Source organism: Salarias fasciatus, chromosome 17 (genome assembly GCF_902148845.1).
Source record: "Salarias fasciatus chromosome 17, fSalaFa1.1, whole genome shotgun sequence".
In the NCBI taxonomy this organism is placed as follows: Eukaryota; Metazoa; Chordata; class Actinopteri; order Blenniiformes; family Blenniidae; genus Salarias; species Salarias fasciatus.
Window position 1 is genome coordinate 12612263 of NC_043761.1, and position 13462 is coordinate 12625724.

The 13462-nt window shown below is 46.5% G+C and overlaps 1 protein-coding gene across 1 annotated transcript in view; it reads left to right on the forward strand.

Annotated features, from left to right (window-relative positions):
• The first annotated feature begins 255 nt into the window (after positions 1–255).
• Positions 256–13462, forward strand: part of exoc4 (exocyst complex component 4) — a 91880-nt gene continuing 78673 nt past the window's right edge. The window contains exons 1-8 of the mRNA XM_030113598.1: positions 256–360; positions 1480–1669; positions 1966–2160; positions 5059–5252; positions 6277–6383; positions 8229–8329; positions 8546–8700; positions 12119–12299. Coding sequence (XP_029969458.1) covers positions 281–360; positions 1480–1669; positions 1966–2160; positions 5059–5252; positions 6277–6383; positions 8229–8329; positions 8546–8700; positions 12119–12299 — 1203 coding nt within the window. The 5' untranslated portion in view covers positions 256–280. The remainder of the gene's footprint in view (positions 361–1479; positions 1670–1965; positions 2161–5058; positions 5253–6276; positions 6384–8228; positions 8330–8545; positions 8701–12118; positions 12300–13462) is intronic.

Consider the following 13462-nt stretch of genomic DNA (forward strand, 5'->3'; position numbering starts at 1 on the left):
CTGTTTGCAGTGAGTAGAGACTGGGCTGGCTCCAGGGATTTGTAAAAAGTTGTGCAGGAGATGAATGAATGGATTAAGTGATCGAACAAAATTTGCTTTTGTGATGTTCTGGTGGTAAGATTAACATGTGGATAAAAATATGTGACAGCATATTGTATGTACAAGCACTTTCCAAATTTAGTGAAGCTACGTCCTATTTGTATTTTACACTACAACTCCCAGAATGCCTTTCTGCAACCTCGCGCCTCTCTCTTCCTGTTTGAGTGCCGCAGCTGGAAAAATGGCAGCTGACACAGGGAGATACAGAAGTGCCGTCAGCAAAAACAAAGATCCCTCCGGTCTCCTCATCTCTGTCATCAGGTATGTAGTGTTACACAGTTTATCCGAGCCTCGCGGCACACTTTAAGACCCAGGTGGTCCTGAGAAGTGCTTGTAATTTGCTGCCAGAGACGGACAGACAGCTAGCTTGTATGCTAAAGCTACAATGCAGCTGCATCCTTCCTGTGTTATTGTGTGGTAGAAATAAACTCCCAGGCTTTGGATTTATCCATTTGCTCTTGTGCAGCAGGTGCATTTTAATGCATTCATGTAGTTGAGTAAAATCGATGTCTGTGATCTTGTAAATTTAGTGTTCGACGTTCTTCGTGTCTGTGTTTCCTTTTTATGTCCGAACAACTAACTACTGTCTTGCATCATACTTGCCCTTTTTATGTATATTTTTTGACAGTTTTGTTTCCTATTGTTGCTGGTTTGCTTTGCCAGTTTACATCCCACCAACCAACATTTATAAAAATGTCTGAGATCCACACACTGCACTCCTTTAACTTTGCCATTGCCTGAATGAATTGTTTTATAGCGTGCCATCTTTTAACTTCCTTTGCTCCGCAAGCTACTATTATGATTCATATTTACGTAAATATGTAACAACATACCTATTACAATATTTAAAGTGAGATGTTTATTTTTGTACATCTATGGATAGAATAGAAGAAAATAAAAGAGTGGAATCCCATGGCTTTATTATCATTATGTGGCATATATATTGAAATTACAGGTTCAATTGAACACATAAGGCAAATCATAAACAGGTGATTAAAACACTCATGTTCCGGTCAGTGGTTATTATTGATCTGATGGCTCATGGATAAAAACTGTTAAATAATCTGGATATGCAGGCCTTCATTGACCTGTCATTCCATCCAGAAGGCATCAGTTCAGACAGGTGATGAGCTGGGCATCAAGTGTCTTTCATGAAGGCAGTAGTGCTTTTCAGGTATCTGGAGCTGGCAGTCTCTCCTCCAACGAGGACAGCTGATTATTTTCTGCGTTGTGTTTATGACTCTCTGAAGAGTCTTCCAGTCAGCAGTCAAGCTCCCATAAAAACTCAAAAATGTGTACATTTATTCTGTCTTTTGAGCTTGAACAGTTCTTCATTGCACGAGTTGGATTTGACCTTCCCATCTCTCTTTTGCGATGCAGGACTCTGTCCAGCAGCGATGATGTGCAGGACAGGGAGACGGAGAAGGGCCGACTGGAAGAGGCCTTCGAAACGTGCGACAGGGATTTAGATCAGCTGATCGTTCAGCATTATGCTGAACTCACTACAGCCATCAGGACCTACCAGAGCATCACGGAGCGCATTACCAGCTCCCGCAACAAGATCAAACAGGTACACTTCAATCAATAGACACATGACAGGTTTAAAAACTCCTAATGAGAAATCAATTGATTGATTGTGATTGATCTGTTTCCTGACTTCAAGCATCTGCACACGTTAGTGTCAATTCATTCAAGATTAATATTATTTTATCTTCTTCAGCTCATTATGAATGCAACCATCGTCACCACTGTTTCAAAATGTAAAGTACAGAGGAGATCACCTGAATAATTTCACCTGGAGTTTAGATCTGTGTGAAAACACGGAGATACTTGTGCCGCCATTGAACATGTCACCTTGTCCCGCAGGTGAAGGAGAACCTGCTGTCCTGCAAGATGCTGCTCCACTGCAAACGGGACGAGCTGAGGAAGCTGTGGATCGAAGGCATCGAGCACAAGCACGTCCTCCAGCTGCTGGACGAAATTGAAAGCATCAAGCAGGTGCCTCAGCGGCTGGAGGCCTACATGGCCAGCAAGCACTATCTTCATGCCACGGACATGCTGGTGAGCAGAGTGATAGACGTTGCTCATGGAAGGACGATTTTGTGCGTTGGCTTCATGAAATGTGACGCTTTGATAATGTTTTGCCCTGTCTAGTTTGAGGGATGGATAAAAAGAGCTGTGGATATTGGATTGTTTTCTCTCTGTAGTTATCTGGCCACCTATCGACACGTCAAGCAGAACCGACTTTTTGAGACGGCGGTATATAAGCATCAGTTTTCATGAAGTGTTAGTGCTAAAGATTGATTTCCTGGTACCTCTCGTGGCTTTAAAGAGTCTCTTTCTAGCCTTGAACAGTCTGCCGGCTGCGAGAGCAGCGCGGGTGCTCCAGGTGTGTGTGTGTGTGTGTGTGTGTGTGTGTGTGTGTGTGTGTGTGTGTGTGTGTGTGTGTGTGCGCGCGTGCGTGCGCGTGCGCACGCGTGGACTCTTGTTCTTTTGATGTGTTTTGCGGTTTGCTCAGCAGGGGAGCGAAAGGATTGCATTGAGGTCTAAACGGCCGGTCGCTGTGATCTCTGTTTTTCTTTTTTCTTCCCTTCTCCTCTCTCGCTTCATCTGTCACCCCCACACATCTGCCTCCAGACTCGGGAAATAATTAGTTTGCAAGAATGAGGTTATCTGAAGAGGAAGGGGGGGGGGAGAAGAAAAAAAAAAGATGAATGATGGTGTGCCGAAAGGACCGTGACAAATCCAACATTTCTGTTGGCGTGGAAACAAGTGGGACTTGATTCAGCCTGTGTTTGTGGGCGCGGCTTTTTTTTTTTTTTTTTTTTTTAAGGTGTTGGAGGGTTCAAAGTCAAACCCGCAAACTTCCAAGTGTGCTTTACAAGTACTGGACGGTGCAGGTTCATTGACATGGAAACATATTTCACACTTTGTGAGGCCCATTTTTATGCATCTACATATCAAAATGTTGTTGGATGCGTTCGTACCACCTTTTACTTCAGTGACATATTTATGCACTTTGTCAATGAATAATGTATGAAAAGTCCGCTTTAAATAAGCCACACTTCCACCAAATACAGGATGCGTGCGTAGCACTTTGAAAAAAGCAAAAAAAAATAACCTTGAAAGAGTGCAATATGTGGAGGATTCCAGCAGCATTTACATTTTTTTTTTTTTATTTATTTTGGTTTTATTAATGGCGGGATGGAATGAATGTGAGCTGAAGTACAAACTTGTTGAATTAGTTTGCGGATGCTCACACGGCCGTCTCAGTTACAAGTGTTAAAGACGCTCAAGGCTGACGGCTTCTGCTACATTTTCTAATTTCTTTAAAAAAAATAAATAGTAAACTAAAAATGTCATTCGAGGTAAAGTTAAAAATCTAAAAAATTCCTGTGTGCATCCAGACACGTTCCTCATTATTTTGCCTTGTGCTTCAACAGGAGTGAACTAAGCTGGGATAAACTTCCTCTCTCTCTGCCTCTTTTTTTTTTCCTCTACTGCGGGTTACTGTCTTTAACAATGTGTGTGTGTGTGTGTGTGTGTGTGTGTGTTTATGTGAGGCTTATCTCCAAGGGTTGACAATTAGAATTCACACTATGCTCTCCGTCTGCTGCTGAATGGCAGCCCCATATCCCATGGGGTTGGTTTAAAAAAAAAACCAGACCAGCTTTGGTCGTGGTGGGGAAAAGAAAAAAAAATAGTCTCCTCTCCTTTTCTCTCGCTGTGGTATCGCAAAATCCAGGTGCCTACATCTGATACCCCCCTCGGAGCTGTGGACCCAGCGATAAGCTTCTCTTCTCTTCTCTTCTCTTCTCTTCTCTTCTCTTCTCTTCTCTTCTCTTCTCTTCTCTTCTGCAAATTCACTTGAGGCTTCATATCCCTCATTATGCTGACAAGCCTGGCCCCCTAATGATGTTAACCAGTCTTCCTCTGTCATCCTAGCCCACTGGTAATGAGATTCTCACCCCCCCCCCCCCCCCCCCCCCCCCCCCACACACACACACACACACACACACACGCACACACGCAAACACATAAACGTTAAATGATTTACAGTCACGCAGACACATCTGAGAAGTGTGCACACTCACAGAGAACATGCGAAGCCTCGCAGGCACGCCGAGTTATTATATTAAGCCCGAGGAGGCTGATCATGCGGCGCATTAGCTCGTCTTCTCACTAATGCGACTCTCATTTGCATCAACACACACTTGACCCGTTGCCCCCGCCCGCCGTACTCCCCGCACGCCTCCCGTTCCCGTCCCGTTCCCTTCTGGCCTGTCTTGGCTATTAAAATATCCTTGGCGGCGCGATCATCTGGCCATTAGCGGCCTTGGAATGCACACATAAACGCTCATAAACACACACATAGACAGCACATTTTTATTAAACGTCATTAAGACTTATTATTTGCAAGCGGGCCTGCACTGCTGAGCTTGAGGTGGCGGAACAGGAAGGAGGGATGCTTGGGGAATGTATGAAGAACATGACAATACTTCCTACTTCCATATTTATCTTGAAAGTACATTTAAATACATAAATACTAACAAATGAGCCGACTGGAACGAATCCCGACTGCACAGCTGCACCGTTCCTCTCCGTCTTGGAGCCGGAGCAAGACGAAAACCCAAGTTCCTTTATAAGGGTCATCAATCTCAAATATTGCTTCACCCAACAGGCCAATTTGACTGTTATTACAATGATGTTTTCATTTAGCGACTGTGGGCAGATTGTCCACCGACAGAGGAGCACTGGCCACAGGCTAGTGGGTCCATTTAATTTCCCAGCGAATTTTTCTTTTGATAATTGGCCCGGTTTCTGCCGCCGAGTTCACAAACGCATCGATGAATACTAAATGCGCCCTTCCTAACCTTGCAGGTAGAGAAGCAAAGTTTCTTTCTGGGCGTGGCGTTTTTTTGGTTTTAAGGAGGAGGATCAACTGACCGTTGTGCACAGGTGACGGCAGTGGAGTCCCTGGAGGGCCCCCTGCTTCAGGTGGAGGGCCTCGGAGACCTGCGCCTGGAGCTGCACAGCAAGAAGCTCAACATCCACCTGGTGCTGATCGACGAGCTGCACCGGCACCTCTACATCAAGTCCACCAGCCGGCTGGGACACAAGAACAAGGACCGGAACGCCGGCCGCCTCCCCAGGTGCGGGATAAACTGTTTTACATTCAGGAAGAAAGAATTCGTTTTGATCTGCGTTGGCAAGCTTTATCATATACATTCGTCCTTTGAAAAAACAAAAATATCATCTTTTTGCCAGTTTGTTTGGGTCAGAAGCATTAAAAGCCGTCGGCGCCTGCCTTTTATGTTTCGGGATTGAAGCTTTTCAGTGTGTTTTCTTCGCAACTTCTGAAAGTGTAGATGCGCCTTCATTATAAGTTATTTCATTTCTTCGCTTGCCAATTATTTGCCGTGTGGGAAAGCAAGACGCAGACCTTGTATATTCTGTTTTTCGACTAAGATGATAAGCTCCAAAGGATCAGATAAAGAAAAAACAAAAAAAAGCATCTCGGATGAATTATCATTGGCCACAGACAGCGATACTACTGCAGCGGCATCACAGATACATGTTGCTTGAGAGACAATGTCCACTGTCCTTTATTGACAGAAATAGCAGCATTAGCAGTTTCTGTGTGATGCTACTCTTTAAATGATGGGCAGGTAGGTGTGGGTTATAACGCAGCCGTATTCCAAAGTAGGGGTAATGCGGCTCGGAGCGCTCCCGCCGAAGTCTTACGTGCACTTTATCACACGTGTGTGTGACTGTGTGTGGGGTGCAATAATTATGGTGACTGTGGGCTGGCGAGGTACGATGATTTATTACCGAGGGTCAGGCGCTGACAGGCCCCGGCCTTCCTGTATTGGGTCGCCTCTAACAACAAGCCGGCCTCCATACACCCCACTCACTTAGCAGCCCCGGCCGTGTTTACCCCGCCCAACTTAAAGGACCTGGATTGCTTCCACCTCTGGCCTAACACTTGATAAATGACTCATTGGGAAACAGCAGCAGCCGCACCGCCCTTAGACGAACGGCGATCGCTTATAACAGCAGGCTGTTGCCGTCGGGGAGGGGCGGGCCAGTGTTTGCATTTCCGTGAGTCCGTGCGCATCGGGAGTTCATTTGTTTAGTTTATCTGGTTAAGCTGTTTGTTTGTTTTTTTTTTTACAGCACGTTAGCAAAAGACTCTCCGATGCCCGGGTTGGATGTCAGCAGTCTGTCGACGCCGCGCAAGCTTCTGGATTCCTCCCAGTTCAGCACACCTGGATCCAGCAGTGGTACGGTCTCCAGATCGCATCTTGATAGAGGAGGAAAATGCAGCGATTTGGGAAAAAAAATGTTTCATGAATGAAAAAAGATGTAGCTAGAAATGAAGATTTTCATGACAATCTGTTTAAATACACTACAAAAAAATTAAAAGAACTAAAAAAATTAGGGTTTCCCACTCCCAAGCAGCCAAACTGACACACTGCGTGCAACATGCAACACGTTCGGTCTCATCGGTCAAAACAACGTGTGTGGATTTTAGCTCGCAATTATGCCTCCACCAAGCCGATGCTCTATGTGATAATGAAGTCATTAGCGACGCGCCGACTTACTCCCATTTGCATGTCATTATCGGTGTACATACCGCCGAGGTTCCCTTCATCTACACGCCGAACGCACACGCGAAACCAGATTTTCAGCTAAATGCTCCATTGATGTTTTGTTGCACTTACATATAAATAAGTTTGCACCGAGGCACTCGCCCACGTTTATTTTATTTCGCGGCAGTATATTTTCTGCTACAATCACAAGATCTTTCTTTCTTGCTCACATTATAATCATCTCAGCCCCTCCTCGCACCTATATCATTAGCCACCACTGCGTTTCTGCCTTCGCGGCAGGGGAGCAGCATTTATTAAGCTCAAACTGGTAACCAGTGCTTTAACGGAGACTGATAACACAGACCCTGAGTGTATTCAGCAATGTATGAATCCTCTCTTGGCTGTTTGGGCGTAGAGTCAGCGCCGCATTCCTTCCAGGCAGAGCGCAGAGGAACGCAAACAAGAAGATAATGAAAAAAGTTAATCCAGCAATAACTTGGTGTTCCCTTGGTGTTTCTGAGTTTTTATATTAAGCCTGACACTTTTTTCTTTTTTTTCTTTTTTTTTTCTTTCTTTTTCTTCCTTCTCCACCACCCACTCTTGGCATTCAGAGTTAGCGACTCACCGTTTCGTTTTTAGCTCTGCGGATACCAGGCGGCTCATACCACTCACCAACCACGGACGTCACATGTAGCCCGTTCCAAACAAATCTGTCATTTCTCTTCTGTAGATTCCTTTTCTTTTGTTTATTTGTTTTTACCTCCTCGGTTATGCCTGTTAGCACGCGGGCGAGAGAGTGCGATGACCTCTGACACATCAACACAGCCGCAGATGCACGAATTAGCGCTAATCCAAAATAAATATCCGTTCAATTCTCCCGCACCGTGGGCCCGAAAAGTAAAAGCTAAACCACGGCTTTCCCCTCATTATGCGAAAAGGGGAAGGCTGGCAATCAGCCACCGGCAGGCAGTAAGTGCCAATATACGGTCACGTTAACAACCGCGGTCACGACACAGCTACCGGCTTCCATCAGTGGCGGAGCGCGCCATTTTGCCTAATAGCATTAGAGCACCTCATTTGTAGATAGTAATTGTCATAATTATTACACAAACTCCGGTTGGAATGGGTGAAAAGAGGAAACACACCCAGAGTCCATTAACTTGCCATAAACATTAACTCTCTCAAAGTGTGCTTTGATGGGGGGGAATCGGGAGGCCCCATCTCGCGGAAATTAACGCATCACTCGATACTGCCATTCTCAATTTAGCCGCTAATGCGGCTAAGTCGGGCGGCGGGGGCGGGGCTCAGGTGCAGGTGCTTGTGTTTAGCGGAGGAAGTCGTCATATGTTAATGCGTTCCGAGCTATGCATTCATTTGTTTCTGTGTTACATTCAGGATACAAGCTCGTAGTTTATATTCAAATCACTTTTTTTTTTTTTTTTTTTTTTAAATTTTCCATTACTGGAAATAATTGGATTTGTGTTCCTGGTAAATATTTCATACAATATGTGTGTGTTTTTTTTCTTTTTTCTTCAGTGCGAGAGCTGCAGCAGGATCTGAGGGAGCTGAACCAAGCCGACCTGCCGGAGGTGGATCCAGAGGAGAACAGCGCCGAGTTCATGGGCATCCTCATCAGGGTACACACACACACACACACACACACATCTACAAGACAGCTTCCTCCCATAAAACCAAATAAGATCTTCTTTTTTCAAAAGAGTTGTATCCATCTTGAGCATTATATCAGGTTAATTTCAAATATTTCCACTCTCATAATGTATGCAGTATTTTTTTTTTTTCCAAGGTGTTTTACTGCTTCAAATAAAGCGTCCATATTTTCCATTTGTTTTCAGGCTCTGGCGAAGTTGAAGAAACTCCCAGAGACCATCAAAGCCATAATGGAGCGTCTGGAACCCGAGCTGAAGCAAATCGTCAAGAGGTCCACTACTCAGATAGCGGACCACGCTTACCAGAGGGGGGAGAACCTGGCCCAGGAGAGCCAGCCCAGGTACCGCCAAGACGGAGGAGGGGGAAGTTGAAATATCACGGCCGCGGGGCAGCAAAGAGAGCGTGAAGGATTTCTCTAGATCACATACTCACGCAAAAAAAAAACTGAAGGTTAATAATAAAGAGTAAATAAAGAGGAGAATGTGGATGCAGTCAGTCGATAGCGATGAGGAGGAAAATACACCCAGTTATGTGGAAAGATAAAAGCCATCTTTTTAAAATGGTAATGTTGTCTGATAGGAATAATAAGGAGCATTAGTAACATATTTATATATATATCCTCTAAAAAATGAATATTGCGAACAGCAGTAAGCCGCCACTTCTGAATAAAGACCTCTCTAAAGCTGTCACTTGTATTCCCATCAGTATCGTTACTATACGATAGTTTTATTAAGCCGCCTGCTTGCTTATTCTTCTCCAGTCATCCTATTCCCTCCAGATGAAATCCCCCGGCGTTGTTATGTAAAAGGCGGCCACTCTTCTCCAGTGCTTTATAAAAGCCAGCAACGTATCCGCCCTCCCCGCGGATTTATGCTAAACACACTTGAGCATTGATTCTCCAAACTGTGGAGCGCGTGTTCGACCATCAAGCGGCCGTGTTTGGAACAAGCCAGACGTTAAAGTAATATTCAGATTCGGAGTAAACATGCCTGCGTTCGCTCATGCTGTACACACTTGTATTTGTTACAGGAATACCGGTTCAGGTGTGTCTTTGGCCATATTAAGGCGGTAAAAGGAGTCGACAGCATGTTTTGAATGCAGTCCCACGGCGTTCGTAGTCAGACAGTCAACCAGGTGTGAAACACAGTAACGGGGCCAGGACCGGAGACGCGCCCGCCGCAGACCATGAAAACAGATCCTCTGCTGCTTTAAACATAGACAAGTCATGGTTAAACACACCCGCGCGCGCGCGCACACACAAACAATTTCACACCTGCCGTCGGGGAGGGCCGCCGCATTTCCAAAGCGGTCACGTCGGCTCGCGCAGACGTCCGTCCGCGGCAGCGGCGAGCGGGGCTGGAGAAGCTCAGGTCTCACTCCACTGATCTCGAACCATTTAGGAGGAACGTCTTGTTTTCTGTCAGGGATGTTCTCTCTCCAGCCTCGCTCCCGCCGCCGCCGCCGCCGCCCGCTGAATCTCATCTGACCTCGGTGTAATAGGCCACCGTGTAGCTCATTCCCAGCTCCACTCCTCGCTGATTGTTTTAAGTTTGCCTGCATGCGTGTACGCCGGCGAGCGCTGAACGCATCGTGAGTGTGTGTGTGTGCGTGTTTGGATGTATACACACCTAGTTCCCCCCTATGTTCACTTCGATTTAAAGTCGATGCTTGTTGCTATGGAAACTGCAGCCCATGTAGCACTTGTAGGGAACAATGGTCTTGAATATTGCACACTATATTTTATAGCACTGCAACACTTAAGCACTTTATAGCATAAACGGCGGCGCGCTTTCTGTTGTTTATGCTCTCGCCGGAGCTTCGGCGTTCCTCTCCAGCCCTGCAGAGGTGTGCAAAATCCCGCGCACCGAAAGTTGTTAGCACGCATCGCCGGTCCCGATTAGCCGAGTTTATTCACAACGCGGTTCAGAATCACCTACATATTACCGTTTGCGATCACAATAAAGCCAAGCGCAGGAAAAACCCTCGGCCTTCGCCGGCGTCCCTCAGAAGTCGGGGCTCATTTATAAAGTGAGCAAAATGCTTGAGCGACCAAAGAACATTAAAATAAAAGCCCGAGTGTTTTAAATCCAATTTAGGAGCCGGATCGCTACATCGAGCACAAGATGGATTGCTGGTCCCTTGTGTTGCTTTTTGGCTCGTTCGGTGGCGTGGCCATCGGAAACACCAGATGAACAGATTTGTGCTTTTTGTGTATGACTATATATGTTCTTTCGACACTGCGTAGACCCTCATGTACAGTAATTTAATGATCTATCTGCTAATGGTAATCTCATTTGGATGCTGTTGTCGTCGGTCCGAAGTGAAGCCCGCCGCCGGTCAGTCAGTCAGTCGGAGAGAACGTGCGTCCTCATGTGCTCCTCGCCACTCCTCCGGAGTGTTCATCAGCCGCGTGCGTCAGCTTCGATCCTGAGCGGAAATGACAGGAGAGGCCTCAACGCACAGGCGGTATAGATTAGGACGGCCTCCACAGAGAGATAATGAGGACTGCTCTCCACTGTGTGTGTGTGTGTGTGTGTGCCTGTGTGCCTGTCTCTGGATGTGTGTGTGTCTGGGCTTCAGCAGAAACAAAAGGTAACAAGGTCAGAGCTGTAAATTTCCAGCGCATACATACATGATCATGTGTCGTTTTCGTCCCGCTCGGAAGGTTGACGATCATCTGCGTCGCTCCCTACAAATCCTTCTTCTTGTCACCCGTTCATGTTTAAACATGAGGAAGACGGACAGTTCAGCGAGAGCTCCTCCCGCCGCCGTACGTCCGCGGGGTTATTGCTCACAGTGATTTGTTCTCCGTTTCTCTCCATTAATAACATTTGCTCAGTGCTGCGGTGAGCTCAGTGACAGACGGCCAACAGGAACATCCATCTCTCCCGGATTCCATCTTCATACCTTCTCAGTAAACCTTGACCTCTTAACAGATGTAGAGCACGTTTTATTTGCCTGCAGCATTTACATTGGGTGTAACCTGGCATAAATGAGGCAATAAATGATGGCCGAGGTGTTGGCAGTCATATCTTTAGAGCCTTTTAGTCTTAAACTGTCACTGCTGAAAGAAGCCAGAACTCAGACTCCTCAAAAGCGGTAAACACAGAATATTAGTCGTTATTGTAGCCTTCAACATTCACCAAAATCAGTCATATCATTGGAATAGACAAGTCTCAATTTTTTTTTCCAATAGAGAGAAATATTCACTACTTTTTTCTCCAAAAATAAAAAAACAAAATCAGACCGAGTTAAGATGGCACTAAAAGACGGGTGTCAGGAAGCTGCATAATTGCATTTATATGACTAAAATAAAGTGGGAATTCGCTGGCATGGCAGCATTAGGGTGTCATTCAGACTCTGCTAATGCAACCTGTGTTCCGTCTTTCCTCTGAAAGCTTCGACCTTGCGTGGAAAGCAGGTATAGCAGCGTCTGTATGAAAGCATTCGCACAAACGAGGCGTTCAGTTCAGAGGAGCTCTGCCATCAAGTGGAAGGTCAGCTTGGTTCTGGCTGTGCTCTCTTCCTACTTTCAAAACTAAGGGGAGACAGGTGGGGCAGGTTGATGAAATCCAAAAAAAAAAAAGAAAAAACAATTCTGAGTAATCTGTGAAAATGTTAAACACTATTCTGAAGTGATAATAGCAAGGCATTGGTATAATTGTCCTTGTTGTTCATCATGGTTATGTTTGACTCCAACAGTTGACTGTATCCTCCCCCCCCTCCACACCTAACCTGCTCTCTGGCTCCCTCTGCAGGTTGCTCCTGGAGCTGCTGGAGCTCCTGTTTGACAAGTTCAAGGCAGTGGCCCAGGCGCACAGCGTGGTGCTGGCCCACCTGCAGCAGACCGCCCTGCAGCGGCCCGGCGGGGCTTACGAGGAGGACATCCGGCTGTACGAGCAGGCCGACGTCTCCGCCAAGATCCAGGCCGTGCTGCAGGTCAGTTTTCGAGCTCGTTCAGCACAAAGCAGGGCTTCCTGATTGCAGGTTGTGCTGCATCGCTCGGCCAGATAAAGGCCGATTATCCTCACACTCAACCTGAAAACGATACGCTTTCCCTGACAGCTCGGCGTTGTTTATTTAGTTTTCCCTCTCTGCCGTCCCCTCAGGCTTCTTGCTTTTCATTCGGTGTCAGGGAGATTTGTTCCCCCGGCCATTATTTTTCACTCCTCTCTTGTTGCATTGATTTAATTCACCTTCTCTTACAGTGAATTAATCAGCGGGAGAGAAGCGGGCGGCGCTGTTGATGGATGGCATTCAGCCTGTCAGGGAGAAGTAGCTGGAGAAAAGGACAGGGGAGGCCTGATTGCTCAGATTAATTTCGGGTTCTTTAATTGGCGCGTATTCATGCCGGGTCCTTGATCTCTGCTCCCGTCTGATTGGCTGGGGTGATGAGCAGCTGTCGCGCTGACCCGACGGCCGCTCTCGGAGGGAAATCTGTCGCAGTTGTTGCTCTCTGAGCGATCATCTGTGTGTCTGTGTGTTTTTTTTATACTCAAGAAAATACCGCCCTAACCTTTTTGACATTATCTCCAACTTTTTGGAGTCTAATCAAAAAGATGAGATGATCGTCCATATTTACTTATATTCAGTGTATAAACTCCATGGGCATCTACTGTAACGGCGCCGCTGTACAGTCGCAACGCCAGACGGCGTGGATCCGTCCCTTCCCCTGCACGCGGCGGCCGCCGGCGCCCAGTTGCCAGGGGCTGCGCTCCCCTCCGGCTCTGCGATGTGCGATAATGTAATCTCTTGATTAGAATACTCATTATGTGAAATGAGGTTTTCTTATTCAGTCACTCGTGTTATTATTTCCTGACCGATTGTATCAATATGAAGGCCCCCTCGTCCGTCCCTCCCACTCCTCTTGCCATTTCTCTCCCGGTTGTTCATCCGTCTTTCTCCCCGCCGCCGCCGCCATGCATTTCCATTTCCCTCGTTCCTCCGCGTCATTCCTGCTGCCTCAGTATTACAGTCTCTCAATTTCCCAATACCTCGCGCATACCCTCCTTCGCTCCTTGTAATTTCCTCCTTAATCTCATTATCTGGCTTTCTTTTTCGCCGGCACACTCCTCTCGCCCCCTTCGTTTAGCCCACTCTGT